The sequence below is a fragment of the Hyla sarda genome, chromosome 2 (assembly GCF_029499605.1).
Source record: "Hyla sarda isolate aHylSar1 chromosome 2, aHylSar1.hap1, whole genome shotgun sequence".
NCBI classification, from domain to species: domain Eukaryota; kingdom Metazoa; phylum Chordata; class Amphibia; order Anura; family Hylidae; genus Hyla; species Hyla sarda.
In genome coordinates this window covers 507,270,055-507,292,385 of record NC_079190.1, presented here as the reverse complement: position 1 = coordinate 507,292,385, position 22,331 = coordinate 507,270,055, and the positions used below count along the sequence as shown (strand labels likewise).

The 22,331-nt window shown below is 46.3% G+C and overlaps 2 protein-coding genes across 4 annotated transcripts in view; one reads left to right on the top strand and one right to left on the bottom strand.

Annotated features, from left to right (window-relative positions):
• Positions 1 to 11,610, bottom strand: part of LOC130357276 (TATA box-binding protein-associated factor, RNA polymerase I, subunit C-like) — a 51,644-nt gene extending 40,034 nt beyond the window's left edge. Inside the window, exons 1-2 of the mRNA XM_056559908.1 lie at positions 11,584 to 11,610; positions 1,926 to 2,063 (exon numbers count right to left, since the gene is read on the bottom strand). Coding sequence (XP_056415883.1) covers positions 1,926 to 2,060 — 135 coding nt within the window. The 5' untranslated portion in view covers positions 2,061 to 2,063; positions 11,584 to 11,610. The remainder of the gene's footprint in view (positions 1 to 1,925; positions 2,064 to 11,583) is intronic.
• LOC130357277 (uncharacterized) lies at positions 9,310 to 22,117 on the top strand. Of its 3 annotated transcripts, none has more exons than XM_056559910.1 (5): positions 9,310 to 9,433; positions 14,711 to 14,912; positions 15,474 to 15,661; positions 19,172 to 19,291; positions 21,629 to 22,116. In XM_056559910.1, the coding sequence occupies exons 2-5, from the start codon at positions 14,740 to 14,742 to the stop codon at positions 21,934 to 21,936; spliced, it is 789 nt and encodes a 262-aa protein (XP_056415885.1). In that variant the 5' UTR covers positions 9,310 to 9,433; positions 14,711 to 14,739; the 3' UTR covers positions 21,937 to 22,116. The 3 variants fall into 3 exon arrangements, with proteins under 3 accessions (XP_056415885.1, XP_056415884.1, XP_056415886.1); XM_056559909.1 differs by lacking the exon at positions 9,310 to 9,433 and adding an exon at positions 9,444 to 9,585 and having other exon boundaries at positions 21,629 to 22,117; XM_056559911.1 differs by lacking the exon at positions 9,310 to 9,433 and adding an exon at positions 9,456 to 9,531 and having other exon boundaries at positions 21,629 to 22,117.
• The last annotated feature ends 214 nt before the right edge of the window (positions 22,118 to 22,331 follow it).

Here is a 22,331-nt window from a genome sequence, read left to right as displayed (position 1 = left end):
GGAGAGGGATCAGGGAGAAGACACAGAAGACAGGGGAGAGGGATCAGGGAGAAGACACAGAGGACAGGGCAGAGGGATCAGGGAGAAGACACAGAGGATGGGGCAGAGGGATCAGGCAGAAGATAGAGAGGACAGGGGAGAGGGATCAGGGAGAGGACACAGAGGACAGGGCAGAGGGATCAGGGAGAAGACACAGGACAGGGCAGAGGGATAAGGGTGAAGACACAGAGGATGGAGCAGAGGGATCAGGGAGAAGATAGAGAGGACAGGGGAGAGGGATCAGGGAGAGGACACAGAGGAAAGGGCAGAGGGATCAGGGAGAAGACACAGAGGATGGGGCAGAGGGATCAGGGAGAAGATAGAGGACAGGGATCAGGGAGAGGACACAGAGGACAGGGCAGAGGGATCAGGGAGAAAACACAGAGGATGGGGCAGAGGGATCAGGGAGAAGATAGAGAGGACAGGGGAGAAGGATCAGGGAGAGGACACAGAGGACAGGGCAGAGGGATCAGGGAGAAGACACAGAGGATGGGGCAGAGGGATCAGGGTGAAGACACAGGACGGGGCAGAGTGATCAGGGTGAAGACACAGAGGACAGGGCAGAGGGATCAGGGTGAAGACAGAGAGGACAGGGCAGAGGTATCAGGGAGAAGACAGAGAGGATGGGGCAGAGCGATCAGGGAGAAGACACAAAGGAAAGGGCAGAGCGATCAGGGTGAAGACACAGAGGAAAGGGCAGAGCGATCAGGGTGAAGACACAGAGGAAAGGGCAGAGGGATCAGCGAGAAGACACAGAGGACAGGGCAGAGGGATCAGGGAGAAGACAGAGGACAGGGCAGAGCAATCAGGGTGAAGGCACAGAGGAGACTTAGCTCAGATCTTCAGTGGATGTAGCCGCTCAGATCCTCCTGCCTCTTCATGTAATCTCAGACAGACTAGATGTAACATCAGGGCTCTGTCGGGCCGTATCATCACTTCCAGGACTCCTTGTTCTTCTTTACTCTAAGGACCCCCCAATTTTGCCCTAAACTTCTAAGGACCCTCCCTCATTCTTCACTGTTACCTGCAGATGCTCATTACCGTCCACGTCTTCAGCCCTTTGGGAACAATCTGCCTTCTGTTCCATCCAAATATTTTACATTGTGACTCCTCAGTCCAGACCACCTGCTGCCACTTTCTCAGACCCCAGTTCCCGTTTTCCTGCACAGTTGAGTCGCTTGGCCTAGTTTCTACATTGTAGGTATGGCTTTTTTGCCACAATTCTTCCACGGAGACCACTTCTGGCCAGTGTACCTGGGTCCCACTGGTTTCTGCCAGTTCTGAGCTGATGGCCCCGCTGGACATCTTCTGATTTTGAAGTGAAGTCACCATGATGCGTCTTTTATCTGCTAAGTCTCCTTGCCCGACCACTCGATCTACGGTCCTCATGTTGCCGTTTCTTAGTCCTAAGAGAGAACTTGAACAGCACTTCCTGAAACCCCCGTTCACTTTGACATCTTTGCCCAGGAGAGCCCTTATATGTATAACTACATTGTGTCTTGTTTGTGGTGACAAGATATGGTCTTCGAAAACTTTGCCTTTGTAGCAGAGTTTGGCTGTTCCTCGCCCTTTTCTAAGCCTCCTACACAGCTGTTTCTGTTTCAGTTAATGGCTGTGTTTCAAACTACATATGAGAATGATGACCACATCACCTGTTTGGTAAAACTGGTTTAGCATTCCCCTGACGTAATTCTACCAAATCTATGATGATGTGTAGGTACCCAGAAGACCTCATGCTGAAGACAAAGTAACATCAAGTCGATATAATATAACTTGTCTATTATTGTTCAGCATCACATATATAAAACATCAGCTGCCTTGGATGATGTCATCACCAGGATTTAGATTATATATATATATATATATATATATATTAGTCATCTCACCTTATTGGGGTCCTCGACACCCTCAAGCACTCTGCTATGTTCTCCCCATCCCAGCACAGAAGATACCATCGGGACCCCTCCACTAGCGAGACCCTCTTGGAAATACCCCGTAAACCGCATGTGAGGGAGCTCCATCTGCTGGAGGGGAGGGGAAGAATAGAAAGATCAGAACTGGTAACCAAAAACACTGCACCCCAACTTAGCTTCGACATAGGTCACAATTTTGTTTTTCTTATATATGCTCTAAAACAGTGTTTTTGCAAAACTACAACTCCCAGCATGCCCGGACAGCCAAAGTTGTAGTTTTGCAAAGGCTGAAGGCACACTGTTTGGAAAAGGAAACATAAAAAAGTGTCCAGAACCACAAATGTACAATTTTCCACCATCAAAAAAAAGAAAAAAGGGGGATTAACCTCTCGGGGACCAAGGGTGTACAGGTACGCCTTTGTGTCCCAGTAATTAAAGGAGTACTCTTCCCCTAGACAAAGGATAGGGGATAAGATGTCTGATCATGAGGGTCCTGCCGCTGGGGACCCGCGCAATCTCGGCTGTGGCACCCCAGACATCCAATGCACGGAGCGAGCTTCATCCCGTGCTGGATGACTGGCGATGCGGGGCGGAGGCACACCCCCTCCCATAGACTTGCATCGAGGGGGCGTGGCTGTGACATCACGAGCCTCCGGCACTCCACCCGACGCTCTAAACGAACGCTGAGTGCAGAAGGGAGATCACGGGGGGTCCCCAGTGGTGGGACCCCCGCGATCAGACATCTTATCCTCTATCCTTTGGATAGGGGATAAGATGTCTAGAGGCGGAGTACCCCTTTAAGGACCAAGGGCATACCTGTACGCCCTGGTCCTGTCACAGGGGTTTGAAGCGTGCTCACAAGCTGAGCATGCTTCCAACCCAGTGGGTCCCAACTGCTATCAGCAGCCAGGACGCAGGGTTAAAGGGGTACTCCAGCGCTTAGACATCTTTATCCTCTATCCAAAGGATAGGGGATAAGATGCCTGATCACGGGGGTCCCGCCGCTGGGGACCCCCGTGATCTTGCACGCCGCACACCGTTAGAATCAGTCCCCGGAGCGTGTTCGCTTCAGGTCTGATTACTGTCGATCACGGGGACGAAGAATTGTGAAGTCACGGCTTCGCCCTGTGTGACGTCACGCTCCGCCCCCTCAATGCAAGCCTATGGGAGGGGGCGTGACCTCTCCCATAGGCTTGAATAGAGGGGGCGGAGCAGGACGGCACACGGGGGCGGAACCATGACGTCACAATGCTCCGTCCCCGTGATCGACAGTAATCAGACCTGAAGCGAACACACTCCGGGGACTGATTCTAACGGTGTGCAGCGTGCAAGATCACGGGGGTCCCCAGCGGCGGGACTCCCGCGATCAGGCATCTTATCCCCTATCCTTTGGATAGGGGATAAGATGTCTAAGCGCCGGAGTACCCCTTTAATACAGAGCACTGCCAATCGGGTCGATGCCTGGTATAAAACCTTTAGACGTAGCGATCAAAGTTGATTGCGGCATCTAAAACAAAAGTAAAATGATCCCGGCGGGTCAGCGGAGCTGATTGGGACCATCGCGGTGACCTGCCTCCTCGTCTTCCAATCGGTTCTCTGATGCTCCATCCGGCCATGCAGACTGGAGCAATGGAGCGCCGATAACACTGATCAATGGCATAGCATTGATCAGTGTATGTAATCAAAAGATCACGTTATAAATAAAAAGTGTTGGAAAAAAAAGTTTATAAAAGTGAATTAACCCCTTCCTAATAAAAGTTTAAATCACCCCTCTTTCACCATGTTTTAAATAAAATAATGTAATAAAAATAATCATAATGTTCGTTTAGCTAAACTGCAGTCGATGGCGTACACGTAAAAAAATACCAAAGTCCAAAATTGTGCATTTTTGGTCACGTCATTTCATGAATAATTAATAAAAAATTGTACTGATAAAAAGTACAGACCATGGCGCAAAAGATTAGCCCTCATATAGCCCCGTATGTGGAAAAATAAAAAGTAATAGGGGTCAGAAGATAACAATTTAAGGCTTCTTTCACACTGTAGCAAGGACACGTGAAGTCCGTCAGGGGAACCGGGGAGAAAAAAAATACTGCTTCCGCCATCTTTTTCTCCTGCTATTGCCGTCAAAAAACAACAGCGCCCGACGGCCCCCATTATAGTAAATGGGAGCAGTCAGGACCTGTTGTAGCACATTGTGCCCTGTCACGAGAACGGTCTTTAACCCGATAACGACCATGGACGAGTATAGATGTCCAGGTTGGCGGCCGTTCCAGCACCTGGACGTCTATACTCGTCCATTATTCTCGTGGGTGCTGACCAGTGCACCCATGAGATCGCGGCAGGGACTCGGCTGTATCACACAGCCGGGACCCTGCTGCACTGCCGGGACCGAAGTAAACTTTGGTGCCGGCAGTTTTAACCCTTACAGTGGCTGTAAGTGTTATGACAGAGGGAGGGGGCTCCCTCTGTCTCCTCTGCAGCACCCCGCATCGCGATCGCGGGGTGCTGTGTGTGTCCGCGGCTGGCCGGGACCTGCCGCACTGCCGGGAGTGAAGTTCACTTCACTCCCGACAGTTTAACCCTTACAGCCGCTGTCAGAAGTGACCGCACGCTGTAAGGAGTTCTGACAGAGGGAATGGGCTCCCTCTGTCTCTCCTGCAGCACCCCGCAGCGCGATCGCGGGGTGCTGCTTCAACCTGGGCAGCCGGGGGTCCTACAAAGACCCCCAGGTCTGCCCTGGGTATTGCCTGAAAGGACGTGCCTGAGGCACGTCCTAATATGCTGCCTGCTAGTGAAAACTGGCAGGCAGCATATAACTGCAATGCTTTGGAATACTAAGTATTCCAAAGCATTAAAAAGTGTAAAAATAAATAAATAAATAAAATAAAAGTGTAAAAATAAATAAAAATGTAATAAAAGTGTAAAAAAAAAAAAAGAAAAAAAATATTAAAAATACATTTATTAAATGAATCTAATAAAAAAAAAAAAAAGCATAATGTGTAGGATCGCTGCGGATGTCCACCATGTGATCCTACACGTTATGCAGCAGTCACGGTAATGAGCTCCCTGCTGCGGCTGGGTAGCTTTGTGTGTCCACTCATAGCGGCGGATTTCCCGCCAGCAGTCATGAGCAGACACACTGAGCTACCCAGCCGCAGCAGTGATGGATATATTCGCCATGAGCGGTTGCTTATTCCCACAACATGGCGGATATATCCATCAGGAGCCTTAACTGTCACAGACAGACGCGTTATACCCCGAGCCGACCAAGGACCAATCAGAGAGGTCCCTGGTCCAGCCAATAGGGGTGCGGTATATAAATGGGGTCACTTGTGGGGGTGGGGGGTACTGTTCTGCCCTGAAAGCCAAATGGTGCTCCTCCCCTTCTGAGTCCTACCACGCGGCCAAGGAACCATATATGGCCAAAGCGGGGGTGTTTCCGAACATGGGACAAGCAGCTAAATAAAATATTGGGTGCATTTCTTTCAATATCAGAAGTGATGTACAAAAATATGTCCCACAAATGATGCATTTGTGAAAAAAAGCTAGTTTCTATTTTTTAACACTGACTTTGTAATAATTCCTGCCAAAAAACTATGGTATTAACCCCTTAACGACGCAGGACGTATATTTACGTCCTGCGCCGGCTCCCGCGATATGAAGCGGGATCGCGCCGCGATCCCGCATCATATCGCATGGGTCCCGGCGCTAATCAACGGCCGGGACCCGCGGCTAATACCACACATCGCCGATCGCGGCGATGTGCGGTATTAACCCTTTAGAAGCGGCGGTCAAAGCTGACCGCCGCTTCTAAAGTGAAACTGAAAGTATCCCGGCTGCTCAGTCGGGCTGTTCGGGACCGCCGCGGTGAAATCGCGGCGTCCCGAACAGCTGATCGGACACCGGGAGGGCTCTTACCTGCCTCCTCGGTGTCCGATCGACGAATGACTGCTCCGTGCCTGAGATCCAGGCAGGAGCAGTCAAGCGCCGATAACAGTGATCACAGGCGTGTTAATACACGCCAGTGATCAGCATGAGAGATCAGTGTGTGCAGTGTTCTAGGTCCCTATGGGATAACAATGATCAGTATAAGAGATCAGTGTGTGCAGTGTTATAGGTCCCTATGGGACCTATAACACTGCAAAAAAAAAGTTAAAAAAAAGTGTTAATAAAGGTCATTTAACCCCTTCCCTAATAAAAGTTTGAATCACCCCCCTTTTCCCATAAAAAAAATAAAACAGTGTAAAAAAAAATAAAAATAAACATATGTGGTATCGCCGCGTGCGTAAATGTCCGAACTATAAAAATATATCATTAATTAAGCCGTACGGTTAATGGCGTACGTGCAAAAAAATTCAAAAGTCCAAAAAAGCGTATTTTGGTAACTTTTTATAACATTAAAAAATGAATAAAAAGTGATCAAAAAGTCAGATCAAAACAAAAATCATACTGATAAAAACTTCAGATCACGGCGCAAAAAATGAGTCCTCATACCGCCCTGTACGGGGAAAAATAAAAAAGTTATAGGGGTCAGAAGATGACATTTTTAAACGTATAAATTTTCCTGCATGTAGTTATGATTTTTTCCAGAAGTGCGACAAAATCAAACCTATATAAGTAGGGGATCATTTTAACCGTATGGACCTACAGAATGAAGATAAGGTGTCATTTTTACCGAAATATGCACTGCGTAGAAACGGATGCCCCCAATAGTTACAAAATGGCGTTTTTTTTTTGATTTTGTCGCACAATGATTTTTTTTTCCGTTTCGCCGTGCATTTTTGGGTAAAATGACTAATGTCACTGCAAAGTAGAATTGGCGACGCAAAAAATAAGCCATAATATGGATTTTTAGGTGGAAAATTGAAAGGGTTATGATTTTTAAAAGGTAAGGAGGAAAAAACGAAAGTGCAAAAACGGAAAAACCCTGAGTCCTTAAGGGGTTAAAGTACTCACTGTACCCCCTAGCGAATACCTTGAGGGGTCTAGTTTTTAAAATTGTGTCATTCGGGGCGAGGGTTCCCATGTTCTACTACATCTCAGTTGCTGCAAACCTTGCTTAGCATGTAAAAATAAGATGTACCGGTACTTTTCAAATTTTCAAAATGTCAAGTAAATTTGTTCGGCCTCTAATACATCTAAAATGTGAATAATAATTTAAAAAAAAAGCTGAGAAAATAAAGTAGACATATGAAATTATAATTTTTGATTAAAAAAAAGAAACATTATTTTATAAATATATGCAACCTATTAATGTCAAAATGTTATTAATTAATTTCAAAAATTTCACGGTTTCTTGCATTGTAAATATAAAAATACAAAAGATATCGATTAACTTTTACTATTTTCATGTAGTACAACTTGTCAAAGACAGGCCTGGTCTTTGAGGGGCGTACAGGCTTAATTAGCTTGGTCCTTAAGGGGTTAAAGGGGTACTCCGCCTCTAGACATCTTATTCCCTATCCAAAGGATAGGGGATAAGATGTCAGATTGCGGGGGGTCCTGCTGGTGGGGACCCCCGGGATCTCGGCTGCAGCACCCACCTCAACGGCTTCCGGCAACGGCTTCGGATCCCGACCACGCGAGCGGAAGAGCGTGATGTCACGACTCCGCCCCTCGTGAGACGTCCCCTCAATGCAAGTCTATGGGAGGGGGCGTGACAGCCGTCACGCCCCCTCCCATAGACTTGCATTGAGGGGCGGGGCGTGACGTCACACGGGGCGGAGTCGTGACGTCAGTGTGAAAGGGGCCTTAAACATACTAATTTTGGTGCATGTAGTTATAATTTTTTTAAAGTAATAAAATAAAACCTATATAAATTGGGTATCTTTATGACTGTATGGACCTACAGAATTAAAGTGGCTATCCAGGAAAAAACTTTTTATATATATATATATATATATATATATATATATATATATATCTCAACTGGCTCCAGAAAGTTAAACAGATTTGTAAATTACTTCAATTAAAAATTCTTAATCCTTTCAGTACTTATGAGCTTCTAAAGTTAAGGTTGTTCTTTTCTGTCTAAGTCCTCTCTGATGACACCTGTCTCGGGAAACGCCCAGTTTAGAAGCAAATCCCCATAGTAAATCTCTTCTAAACTGGGCGGTTCCTGAGACACGTGTCATCAGAGAGCACTTAGACAGAAAAGAACAACCTTAACTTCAGAAGCTCATAAGTACTGAAAGGATTAAGATTTTTTAATAGAAGTAATTTACAAATCTGTTTAACTTTCTGGAGCCAGTTGATATATATATATATATATATATATATATATATATATATATATATATAAAAATGTTCCTGGAATACCCCTTTAAGATAAGGTGTCATGTTTACCGAAAAGTGCACTGCGTAGAAGCAGAAGCTCTAAAAAGTAAAAAAATTGCGTTTTTTTTATTTCACCCAACAAATTATTTTTTTTTTCACCGCAGATTATGTGATAAAATAAGTGATGTCATTACAAACTACAATTTGTGATGCAAAAAACAAGCCCTTATATGGGTCTGTAATTGCAAAATTGAAAACGTTGACTTTTGGAAGGGGAGGAGGAAAAAAAGCAAAAGTGCAAAAACTAAAATTGGCCTGGTCCTTAAAGGGATACTCTGCTGAAAACATTTTATCCCCGATGTTAAATCATGGGACCCCCGCAATCTCTGGGCCGGCACCCCTGTCATTGGGTGTACAGAGCAAACTCTGCCCCGTGCCCGATGACTGGTGATGGCAGCCGCCATGGCCCCCTCCATTCACGTCTATGGGAGGAGCTGTGACAGCTATGTACTGGTCTACTGGTCATCACACCCCCTCCCATAGACATGAATGGAAGGGGCATGGCGTTCCAAACACATTGGCCCGGAAATCACAGGGGTCCCCAGTGGCGGACCCCGCGATCTAACATCTTATCCCATATCCAAAGATGTTTTCAGCAGAGTGCCCCTTTAAGGCCAAAATGGGCTTGGTCCTTAAGCCCCACTGTATCTAAAGACAACATTATATAAGATATATCCAAGACCATAGCAACAGTTTTGCTGCATGAAATATAAATCTTAAACAGCTCTCATTCAACCAAAACATATGTCACAACACGTTTCTCTCCTATCGGGCCTTCTTCAGGGGCTTAATATAGGCCGATGGATCAATAACCAATAAGGAAAGCTCCCTCCATACTATAGTCAGCTAGAAAGCTGCTGCAGTAACAGGTGACTCCATAGTAGATGAGGGGTCACAGGGCCCTCTACACCCCCATATACATGACCCCCCCAACCCCAATGAGCTCTCCATACAACCTGAGGTAGTCCGCACGCCAGGAGCGCCTCATACAGCCATAAGTACACAGTAACACAAGGGGGCGCTCCATACCAGACCGCAGCCAATCATGCTGCGCCCCGCCCCCCGGCCGCTGACGTAAATAAAGCGCGGAACCCGCCTGAGCCCGCCATCTTCTGCACCTAAGAGTCTCCACACAGAGAGCGGTAAGATCACGTGGGAAACGCACCTCAAGAACGTCACGTCATCGGGATGACGTCATCACCACATGATAATTTTAATAGAGAGTGAATTATATATTTATGTGTGTAAAATGATCAGAAATAGCAAATATACACAGACAGGATATATACATACTGTGAGTGGTCAGTATATATGTGTGTATATATATATATATATATATATATATATATATATATATATATATGTGCTATACTGTGAGTGGTCAGTATATATGTGAGTGGTCAGTATATATGTGAGTGCTATACTGTGAGTGGTCAGTATATATGTGAGTGCTATACTGTGAGTGGTCAGTATATATGTGAGTGGTCAGTATATATGTGAGTGGTCAGTATATATGTGAGTGCTATACTGTGAGTGGTCAGTATATATGTGAGTGGTCAGTATATATGTGAGTGGTCAGTATATATGTGAGTGGTCAGTATATATGTGAGTGCTATACTGTGAGTGGTCAGTATATATGTGTGTATATATATATATATATATATATATATATGTGCTATACTGTGAGTGGTCAGTATATATGTGAGTGGTCAGTATATATGTGAGTGCTATACTGTGAGTGGTCAGTATATATGTGAGTGCTATACTGTGAGTGGTCAGTATATATGTGAGTGGTCAGTATATATGTGAGTGGTCAGTATATATGTGAGTGCTATACTGTGAGTGGTCAGTATATATGTGAGTGGTCAGTATATATGTGAGTGGTCAGTATATATGTGAGTGGTCAGTATATATGTGAGTGCTATACTGTGAGTGGTCAGTATATATGTGAGTGGTCAGTATATATGTGAGTGCTATACTGTGAGTGGTCAGTATATAGTGGTGATATATATGAGTGGTCAGTATATATGTGAGTGCTATACTGTGAGTGGTCAGTATATATGTGAGTGCTATAATGTGAGTGGTCAGTATATATGTGAGTGCTATACTGTGAGTGGTCAGTATATATGTGAGTGCTATAATGTGAGTGGTCAGTATATATGTGAGTGCTATACTGTGAGTGGTCAGTATATATGTGAGTGCTATAATGTGAGTGGTCAGTATATATGTGAGTGGTATAATGTGAGTGGTCAGTATATATATGAGTGCTATACTGTGAGTGGTCAGTATATATGTGAGTGGTCAGTATATATGTGAGTGGTCAGTATATATGAGTGGTCAGTATATATGTGAGTGCTATAATGTGAGTGGTCAGTATATATGTGAGTGGTCAGTATATATGTGAGTGGTCAGTATATATGTGAGTGCTATAATGTGAGTGGTCAGTATATATGTGAGTGGTCATTATATATGTGAGTGGTCATTATATATGTGAGTGCTATACTGTGAGTGGTCAGTGTATATATGTGAGTGGTCAGTATATATGTGAGTGCTATAATGTGAGTGGTCAGTATATATGTGAGTGGTCATTATATATGTGAGTGCTATAATGTGAGTGGTCAGTATATATGAGTGGTCTGTATATATGTGAGTGCTATAATGTGAGTGGTCAGTATATATGTGAGTGGTCAGTATATATGTGAGTGCTATAATGTGAGTGGTCAGTATATATATGAGTGGTCAGTATATATATGAGTGGTCAGTATATGTGAGTGCTATACTGTGAGTGGTCAGTATATATGTGAGTGCTATACTGTGAGTGGTCAGTATATATGTGAGTGGTCAGTATATATGTGAGTGCTATACTGTGAGTGGTCAGTATATATATGAGTGGTCAGTATATATGTGAGTGCTATAATGTGAGTGGTCAGTATATATATGTGAGTGGTCAGTATATATATATATATATATGAGTGGTATACTGTGAGTGGTCAGTATATATGTGTGGTCAGTATATATGTGAGTGGTCAGTATATATGTGAGTGGTCAGTCGCGGGGGGGGGGGGGGGAGATGTCAGTCCCCTGTCCCCCTCCCACTGTCAATCCCTTAGATGCCATGCTCAGTACTGACCCCACATCAATGGGGTTAAAATAGCTGAGACTGGCGCAATCTCCTGCAGCATGTATGCAAATGTCCTGGGGACGGAAGGGGTTAATGACTTTTTTTTTTATCAATTGTTAAAGGGGTACTCCGCCGATAAGCATCTTATCCCCTATCCAACGGGGGACCCACCGCCGCAATCTCCAGGCCGGCAGCGTCCGGAACACGTCACGTCTCCTCCCATAGACATGAATGGAGGGAGGGGTGTGGTTGTCTGTGGTCATCAGTCATGGGAAGGGGCGGAGTTCACTCTGTGCATGGATGACCGGGGTGCCGCAGGGGAGATCATGGGGGTCACCAGTGGTGGGACCCCGCGATTAGCCATCTTATCCCCTATCCCAGTGGTCTTCAACCTGCGGACCTCCAGATGTTACAAAACTACAATTCCCAGCATGCCCAGACAGCCAACGGCTGTCTGGGCATGCTGGGAGTTGTAGTTTTGCAACATCTGGAGGTCTGCAGGTTGAAGACCACTGCCCTATCCTGTCCTGTCAGTGTTATACATCATAACGGCGTTTCCCAACCTGGATGCCTAAAGGTGTTGCAAAACCACAAATCCCAGCATGCCCAGACAGTCTTTGAAATAAAGCTAATGTAAAATAAAATGGCTGTTATAGTAGTGATATGGCTGAAACTAAAGCTATAATCTTATTTTTACCTCACGGTGAACGGTGCAATATTTAACCCCTTAGAGGGGTTTTTCAGGAAAAAACTTTTTTATATATATCAACTGGCTCCAGAAAGTTAAACAGATTTGTAAATTACTTCTATTAAAAAATCTTAATCCTTTCAGTACTTATGAGCTTCTGAAGTTAAAGTTGTTCCTCTCTGATGACACCTGTCTCGGGAACCGCCCAGTTTAGAAGAGGTTTGCTATGGGGATTTGCTTCTAAACTGGGCGGTTCCCGAGACACGTGTCATCAGAGATTACTTAGACAGAAAAGAACAACCTTAACTTCAGAAGCTCATAAGTACTGAAAGGATTAAGATTTTTTTGATAGAAGTAATTTACACATCTGTTTAACTTTCTGAAGCAAGTTGATATATAAAAAAAAAAAAAAAAAAAAAAAAAAATATATATATATATATTTCCCCGGATAACCCCTTTAAGGACAGAGGGTTTTTCAGTTTTTGCATTTTCGTTTTTTTCCTCAACACCTTCTAAAATTCATTTTTGCACCTAAAAATCCATATTATGGCTTATTTTTTGTGCCACCAATTCTACTTTTTTAATGACATCAGTCATTTTACCCCAAAATCTATGGTGCAGCGGAAAAAAAAATTGTGCCACAAAATTGAAGAAAAAACACCATTTTGTACGTTTTGGGGCTTCCGTTTCTACACAGTACATTTTTCGGTAAAAATGACACCTTCTCTTTATTCTGTAGGTCCATATGATTAAAATGATCCCCTACTTATATAGGTTTGATTTTGTCGCACTTCTGGGAAAAAAAAAAATCATAACTACATCCAGGAAAATGTATACGTTTAAAATTGTCATCTTCCGACCCCTATATTTTTCTCTCATTTTTTGCGCCGTGATCTGAAGTTTTTATCGGTACTTTTTGATCGATTTTATTCTTTTTTATGGTATAAAAAGTGACCAAAAATACACTATTTTGGACTTTGGAATTATTTTTTTTTTTGCGCGTACGCCATTGACTGTGCGTTTTAATTAACAATATATTTTTATAGTTCGGACATTATTTTATATTTTTTATATTGGGAAAAGGGGGGTGATTCAAAGTTTTATTATGGAGGTAGGGAGGGGGTTAAATGATCTCTAACTTTTTTTTTTCCCGCAATGTTATAGCTCCCATAGGGAACTATAACATGCAGTACATGGATTCCATACACTGATCACTGCCATTGCGATGCAATCGCCGATCGCATGCACAGGAGGCAGGTAAGAGACCCTCCTGTTGCGTTCTAGCTGATTGGGACATCGCGATTTTACCGCGATGGTCCCGATCAGCCCAACTGAGCTGCAGGGAAGGTTTTACGTTCAAAGAGTTAATGCCGGACATCAGCCACGGATCCTGGTTGCTTATAGCCAACGGGTATGATGCGGCTCACCTCGTCCATATGCGTTAAGGGGTTAAAACTTGGGGGGGGGGGGCGTAGAAATCCTCAGGTCTTATTCCTCATCAAGCAGAACATCCATTCTGCTCGTGTGTGTGAGTGTGAGTGTGTGTGTGTGTTCTGCTCTCGTGTGTGCTCTGCATGTGAGTATCTTGTTGGGGGGGGGGGGGGGGGGGGGGTGCGCTCTGTGTGTGTGTGTGTGTGCGCGCGCTCTGTGTGTGTGTGTGCGCGCGCTCTGTGTGTGTGTGTGCGCGCGCTCTGTGTGTGTGTGTGCGCGCTCTGTGTGTGTGTGTGCGCGCGCTCTGTGTGTGTGTGCGCGCGCTCTGTGTGTGTGTGTGCGCGCTCTGTGTGTGTGTGTGCGCGCGCTCTGTGTGTGTGCGCGCGCTCTGTGTGTGTGCGCGCGCTCTGCGTGTGTGCGCGCGCTCTGCGTGTGTGTGCGCGCTCTGCGTGTGTGTGTGTGCGCGCTCTGCGTGTGTGTGTGTGCGCGCTCTGCGTGTGTGTGTGTGCGCGCGCTCTGCGTGTGTGTGTGTGCGCGCTCTGCGTGTGTGTGTGTGCGCGCTCTGCGTGTGTGTGTGTGCGCGCGCTCTGCGTGTGTGTGTGCGCGCGCTCTGCGTGTGTGTGTGCGCGCGCTCTGCGTGTGTGTGTGCGCGCGCTCTGCGTGTGCGCGCTCTGCGTGTGTGTGGCGCGCGCGCTCTGCGTGTGTGTGCGCGCGCGCTCTGCGCGTGTGTGCGCGCGCGCTCTGCGCGTGTTGTGCGCGCGCGCGCGCTGCGCGTGTGTGTGTGTGTGTGCTCTGCGTGTGTGTGTGCGCGCGCTCTGCGTGTGTGTGTGTGTGCGCGCGCTCTGCGTGTGTGTGTGTGCGCGCTCTGCTCGTGCGCTGTGTGTGTGTGCGCGCTCTGCTCGTGCGCTGTGTGTGTGTGCGCGCGCTCTGCTCGTGCGTGTGCGCGCGCTCTCTGCTCGCGTGTGTGCGAGCGCTCTGCTCGTGTGTGTGTGTGTGTGTGTGTGTATATATATATGTGCGCGCGCGCACTCTGCTCGTGTGTGTGTGTGTGGGGGGGGGGTTCTGCTCTGCTCATGGGAGTGTCCTGTGGTGTGTGTGTGCGCTCTGCTTATGGGAGTGTGCGTTGTGGGTCACTGTGCGGTGATATGATGTAATGACCTCCTGTCCTCTCTTTTGCAGACTATCCCAGAATTCCCCTCAGGTGTATAATGGAGGCTCCAGAACATGTTCCCCGGACGTGGACTGTAATGGAGATTCAGGGGTTAATGGACCTCATCCGGGATATGGGCTTCACCCAGATACTCGCCGGCAACCGCTGCCAGAACCTGGAGGTGTATGAGACGCTGTGTATGTTACTGGCGCGCCGCGGCATCCAGATCAGGTGACTGCAGGCTGGACACATCACACACTGGAGGATAGCCTCTACTAAATGGACACATCCCTCTTACAGCTACACATGATGACGGAGGAGGAGGGTAGCCTCTACTGAATGGACACATGACGCTTACAGCTATACATGATGGGGGGGGGGGGGGAGGAGGATAGCCTCTACTGAATGGACACATGGCGCTTACAACTATACATGATGGGGGGGATAGCCTCTACTGAATGGACACATGGCGCTTACAGCTATACATGATGGGGGGGGGGGGGGGGGGATAGCCTCTACTGAATGGACACATGGCGCTTACAGCTATACATGATGGGGGTGGGGGGGTAGCCTCTACTGAATGGACACATGACGCTTACAGCTATACATGATGGGGGTGGGGGGGGTAGCCTCTACTGAATGGACACATGACGCTTACAGCTATACATGATGGGGGGGGGGGAGAGGAGGATAGCCTCTACTGAATGGACACATGACGCTTACAGCTATACATGATGGGGGGGGGGGGGGAGGAGGATAGCCTCTACTAATTCTGGGTTTTTGTCTCCTTAGCCCGCTGGCGTTACGGACACACTGGCGTGTTCTAAAATCAAGGTACTGGAATCAGAAGCGCTTGGTGGACGCGGGGGCGATGCCGCTTTGTGCCGCTTCAGTGGATTGCCCCTTCTATGAAGACATGGAGCAGTTACTGAGTCCAGAGGGCAGAGACAGATGCTGGAGAAGGGAAGCGGACAGCTCTGGTCAGTGCCCACGGGGGCCACACACCTTCCCAAGCCTTTACAGACCACAGGTTACCCCAAAGCACTCAACCTCTCGACAGCCCCACCCTGTGTCGGAGAATTCACACTCCAATACAAAGGCCACTGCCCCTTTAACCCCTTAACGACGCAGGACGTATATTTACGTCCTGCGCCGGCTCCCGCGATATGAAGCGCGATCCCGCATCATATCGCGTCGGTCCCGGCGCTAATCAACGGCCGGGACCCGCGGCTAATACCACACATCGCCGATCGCGGCGATGTGCGGTATTAACCCTTTAGAAGCGGCGGTCAAAGCTGACCGCCGCTTCTAAAGTGAAAGTGACCCGGCTGCTCAGTCGGGCTGTTCGGGACCGCCGCGGTGAAATCGCGGCGTCCCGAACAGCTGATCGGACATCGGGAGGGCCCTTACCTGCCTCCTCGGTGTCCGATCGATGAATGACTGCTCTGTGCCTGAGATCCAGGCAGGAGCAGTCAAGCGCCGATAACACTGATCACAGGCGTGTTAATACATACCAGTGATCAGCATAGGAGATCAGTGTGTGCAGTGTTATAGGTGCCTATGGGACCTATAACACTGCAAAAAAAATGTGAAAAAAGTGTTAATAAAGGTCATTTAACCCCTTCCCTAATAAGTTTGAATCACCCCCCTTTTCCCATAAAAAAAATAAAAGTGTAAAAAAAATAAAAAATAAACGTATGTGGTATCGCCGCGTGCGTAAGTGTCCGAACTATAAAAATATATCATTAATTAAGCCGTACGGTCAATGGCGTACGCGCAAAAAAATTCCAAAGTCCAAAAAAGCGTATTTTGGTCACTTTTTATACCATTAAAAAATGAATAAAAAGTGATCAAAAAGTCCGATCAAAACAAAAATCATACCGATAAAAACTTCAGATCACGGCGCAAAAAAATGAGTCCTCATACCACCCCATACGTGGAAAAATAAAAAAGTTATAGGGGTCAGAAGATGACATCTTTAAACGTATAAATTTTCCTGCATGTAGTTATGATTTTTTCCAGAAGTGCGACAAAATCAAACCTATATAAGTAGGGGATCATTTTAACCGTATGGACCTACAGAATAATGATAAGGTGTAAATTTTACCGAAATATGCACTGCGTAGAAACGGAAGCCCCCAAAAGTTACAAAATGGCGTTTTTTTTTCCGATTTTGTCGCACAATGATTTTTTTTTCCATTTGGCCGTGCATTTTTGGGTAAAATGACTAATGTCACTGCAAAGTAGAATTGGCGACGCAAAAAATAAGCCATCATATGGATTTTTAGGTGGAAAATTGAAAGGGTTATGATTTTTAAAAGGTAAGGAGGAAAAAACGAAAGTGCAAAAACGGAAAAACCCTGAGTCCTTAAGGGGTTAAAGGGGTACTCCACTCCCCAGCATTCGGAACATTTAGTTTTGAACGCTGGTGTGGTCTTCGGGGGTCGCCACGCCTTTGTGATGTCACGCTCTGCCCCTCTTGATGTCAAATCCCGCCCCCTCAATGTAAGTCTATGGGAGGGGGCGTGACGGACATCACTCCTCCCATACACTTATATTGGGGGGGGGGGGGGATGTGACGGCACGGGGGGCGGAGCGGGATGTCACGAGGGACCGTCATGCCCCCTCCTATAAACTTACATTGAGGGACGGAGCGTGACATCACGAGGGGCAGGACGTGTCTTTCACGAGGGGCAGAGTGTGACATCACGAGGGACCGTCACGCCCCCTCCTATAGACTTACATTGAGGGGGCGGGGCATGATGTCACGAGGGGTGGAGCGTTACATCACGAGGGACCATGTATATAGAAAGCAGGCGGGCTAGGCATCATACACAAAGGGGTGCTATTAAGCGTACCAAATAACTACACAAAAAAAGAGAGAGATACGCAATATAATGCACACCCACAGTAACTATAATCCAAAAAGTATATCTTTATTACATATAAATAGTACAAAAAGCAGACAATACAGTTAAAGCCAATTAAAAAAGGCCCAATTGGCCACTGCACAAACGAGGGGGTGGGGGGGAAACCCCCTACCAAAAAGGGCAGAAACCCCACCCAGGGCACCTGCCTCCACAAATACACAGGTTATCAACCTATCATACAACAAGAATGTGAAATCAATACAGTCCTGTCCCCACAACACCAATAATATGTATACAACCTGAGTGTCCTTAATATATAGCACAGGGGACTGGTAGTAGAGGACAATAGATGGAGGAGTAATACGGCAGGTGCCCCCCTAAAGACCCTTTTGTACTATTTATATGTAATAAAGATATACTTTTTGGATTACAGTTACTGTGGGTGTGCATTACATCACGATGAACCGTCACGCCCCCTCCTATAGACTTACATTGAGGGGGCGGGGCATGATGTCACGAGGGGTGGAGCGTTACATCACGAGGGACCGTCATGCCCCCTCCTACAAACTTACATTGAGGGGGTGGGGTATGACGTCACGAGGGGTGGAGCGTTACATCACGAGGGACCGTCATGCCCCCTCCTACAGACTTACATTGAGGGGGTGGGGCATGACGTCACGAGGGGTGGAGCGTTACATCACGAGGGACCGTCATGCCCCCTCCTATAGACTTACATTGAGGGGGTGGGGCATGACGTCACGAGGGGTGGAGCGTTACATCACGAGGGACCGTCATGCCCCCTCCTACAGACTTACATTGAGGGGGTGGGGCATGACGTAACGAGGGGTGGAGCGTTACATCACAAGGGACCATCACGCCCCCTCCTATAGACTTACATTGAGGGGGCGGGGCATGACGTCACAAGGGGTGGAGCGTTGCATCACAAGGGACCGTCATGCCCCCTCCTACAGACTTACATTGAGGGGGTGGGGCATGATGTCACGAGGGGTGGAGCGTTACATCACAAGGGACCATCACGCCCCCTCCTATAGACTTACATTGAGGGGGCGGGGCATGACGTCACGAGGGGTGGAGCGTTGCATCACAAGGGACCGTCATGCCCCCTCCCATAGACTTACATAAAGGGGGTGTGGTGACCCCCGAAGCCCACAGCAGCGTTCGGAACTAAATGTTCTGAACGCTGGGGAGTGTAGTACCCCTTTAAGACCCGCTCTGTGTGTGTCAGTAAACCTAGGGTACTTCCTACAGACTGAGTCGATCTTTTCTATGAGTTATACTCTCAGCGGATGGTGGGGGTTATGATGCGGTTGCCCTGGTCTTCCTGATGGGGGAGGGTAATGCTGGTCACAGGTTGGCTCTCTCATCCAGCAGACCTGGGGGGGGGGGGGGGGGCGCTAATCTATATAACCTACCCTTCAGTCCGGACCCTGTAAGTATTTGTCCCTCGGCAGGAGTTCGGGTGCGATCCTGGTTCGGGTGTCTCATGTCACTTCGCAGCCCCTCCCAATCAATTTTTGGGTACCGCCCCATTACCTGGGGACAACAGGTTGGGGGAAGGGCAGCGAATGTTACACTTATCGTCCTTTCTCTTGGTTTCAGGCCTGGAGGCGCCGGATTCCCCGTCAATCCCAACGCCTGACAGTGAAGACCATACGACTTCTACCAACAGCCCTGAGGCAGATGAGGGGGCAGGAACGGCCGAGGGGGCTCCGCCAGGAGGTAAGTATTGGTGAAGTAAAGACTCTTTGTCTTGTCTACTGCCCTTCCCCTGTGTTAGCTGACATACAGTACGTGGAGAGACTCCTGTTAAAGGGGCACTCCGGTGGAGAACATTTTTTTAAATCAACTGGTGCCAGAAAGTTTAACAGATTTGTAAATTACTTCTATATAAAAATCTTAATCCTTCCAGTACTTATCAGCGGCTGTATGCTCCACAGGAAGTTCTTTTCTTTTTGAATTTATTTTCTGTCTGACCACAGTGCTCTCTGCTGACACCTCTGTCCATGTCAGGAACTGTCCAGAGAAGGAGAGGTTTGCTGTGGGAAATTGTTCCTGCTCTGGACAGTTCCTGACACGGACAGAGGTGTCAGCAGAGAGCACTGTGCCTTATACAGCAGCTAAGTACTGGAAAGATTACAATTTTTAAATAGAGGTAATTTACAAATCTGGAAATGCAGGTATGTGTAGCTCAACCACAAAAAATGAGCGAGGTTAACTAAAAGCTCTCCCCCACAGAGAGATATAGAAAAATGATAAAAATAGGATATTAGTCCTCAGCTCAATATCAAAAAGATTAATGGGGGATGTCTGGTGTCAATAATAGAGAAAAAACAAAATTGGTATATTAATGATATTTAATAGATATTAAATAGTGCGTTCCCGCAGGGCCCTACGGTGGCGCACAATTGGTTAAAAAGTAATAAATATAAAAAATGCAACAAGTTATTACACTACAGAGCGAATGATACTCTTAATAACAAATGTATCTATTATGGCTAACGGACGTATAATGATACACTGGGTGATAATGTGACAGTGTTACTCTGATCAGAATGGTAGTAAATTCAGTGTGCACAAAAATAAATAAAAATAAAAACGTTCCTCCTGGAAAGAAAATAGCTTGATAGAAAAAAATAAAAATAATAGATAAAATATGCAAAATGTCCTGTAAATAATAAAAGTGGCAGTTCTATTGATGATGGAGTTGTGTCCTGTAGGATGGATCCGACAAAATCGTATGCTGTATATGATTATAACATATGAATCAATTTGTATGTTATAATCATATACAGCTTACGATTTTATCACAGGACATTGTTCCAGGCCAATTGTCGGATCCATCCTACAGGACACAACTCCATCATCAATAGAACTGCCACTTTTATTATTTACAGGACATTTTGCATATTTTATCTATTATTTTTTTTTTTTTTTTTTTCTATCAAGCTATTTTCTTTCCAGGAGGAACGTTTTTATTTTTATTTATTTTTTGTGCACACTGAATTTACTACCATTCTGATCAGAGTAACACTGTCACATTATCACCCAGTGTATCATTATACGGCCGTTAGCCACAATAGATACATTTGTTATTAAGAGTATCATTCACTCTGTAGTGTAATAACTTGTTGCATTTTTTATATTTATTACTTTTTAACCAATTGTGCGCCACCGTAGGGCCCTGCGGGAACGCACTATTTAATATCTATTAAATATCATTTATATACCAATTTAGTTTTTTCTCTATTATTGATACCAGACATCCCCCATTAATCTTTTTGATATTGAGCTGAGGACTAATATCCTATTTTTATAATTTACAAATCTGTTTAACTTTCTGGCACCAGTTGATTTAAGAAAATGTTTTCCACCGGAGTACCCCTTTAAACCTAGGGAGGAAGGATGCCTCTCTGTCTCAGTCCACCATGATACCACCATATAGCAGGCCAGATGATGCTTCTATAAGGTTCTGGGGGCACATATGGGAATGCATTGGGACCAGTGTTAAAGGGGCACGCCAGTTAAAAACATTTTTTTTTTTCCATATCAACATGCTCCAAAAATTTATACAGATTTTCTAAATTACTTCTATTAAAAAAATCTTAATCCTTCCAGTACTTATCAGACCGAAAAGAACGACTCCACTTCAACAGCTGATAACAGTGCTCTCTGCTGACACCTCTGTCTGTCTCAGAAACTGTCCAGAGTAGGAGCAAATCCCCATAGCAAACCTCTCCTGCTCTGGACAGTTCCTAACAGGGACAGGGATGGCAGCAGAGGGCACTGTGGTCAGATAGAAAAGAACAACTCCACTACAGCAGCTGAAAAGTGCTGGAATTAATATTTTTTTTTAATAGAAGTAATTTACAAATTCTTGACAGTTCATATGAAACAAATAGTTTTTAACTGGAATACCCTTTAATAGAGCCCTATAGATGGGGTCTGTCCTCATAGCGTAGAATACTTTCCTATGATCGGCTTTGTGGGATGACCGGTTGGTATATCATGTGACTGGCTGCGCGGCTCCTCATATCTTGTGTGATTTTTCTGTTCCAGATGTTCCGGGGAATGCAGCGGGTACCGGTGGTCCGGTGGTTATGCTGTGCCATACAGTAGATCGGCTGGTGGATGTGGTGGCGCGCCTATCTGATGTGAGCGAGCAGCTTTCCATTCAGCTGGGATATATATGCTCTGCTCCTCAGAGGATGACCCGCCAGCCGTATAGCGTGCCATCGGAGAGGCGCCACCCCCGCAGGCCAGCACACAACCTGGCCGGACATTCCATTTCGTGCTCTGAGACACTCGGTCAGAGACCGCCCATGAGGAGACGTGGCCTGGGACGCTTGGGCAGACACCACCCATGAGGAGATGAGGCCAGATGATGTTTGTTACGCTGGTAGTTCGGTTGCACGTTGGTAGAGTAGGCAGCGTTTCTGGTGACCAGTTCACAATGGTGCCGTTGTACTTTCTCTGGCAGCGTTTTTACTTTTTTTCTTGTTTCTGTGAATAATAGCTTTTATTTTGTAATAATAATAATAATAGTTTTATTCTGCATCCATCTTGTGTCAGATTCTGAGTGAATGTGGCAATAAAGGTGATGGGGCTGGGAGACTTAAAGGGGCACTCCGCCCCTAGACATCTTATCCCCCGCGATCTCATCCGGTGCACGTAGCCGGGTAACTGGCAATGCAATGCGGGGCGGAGGCTCTAGACGTCACGACCGCGCCCCCTCAATGCAAGTCTATGGGAGGGGGCGTGA

Excerpts from the sequence above, each read along its gene's own strand:
- LOC130357277 (XM_056559909.1), top strand. The coding sequence starts at position 14,740 with ATGGAGGCTCCAGAACATGTTCCCCGGACGTGGACTGTAATGGAGATT. Across the intron at positions 15,662-19,171 it reads AAGGGAAGCGGACAGCTCTG|GCCTGGAGGCGCCGGATTCC; the intron begins GTCAGTGCCCAC and ends TCTTGGTTTCAG. Across the intron at positions 19,292-21,628 it reads CGAGGGGGCTCCGCCAGGAG|ATGTTCCGGGGAATGCAGCG; the intron begins GTAAGTATTGGT and ends TTTCTGTTCCAG.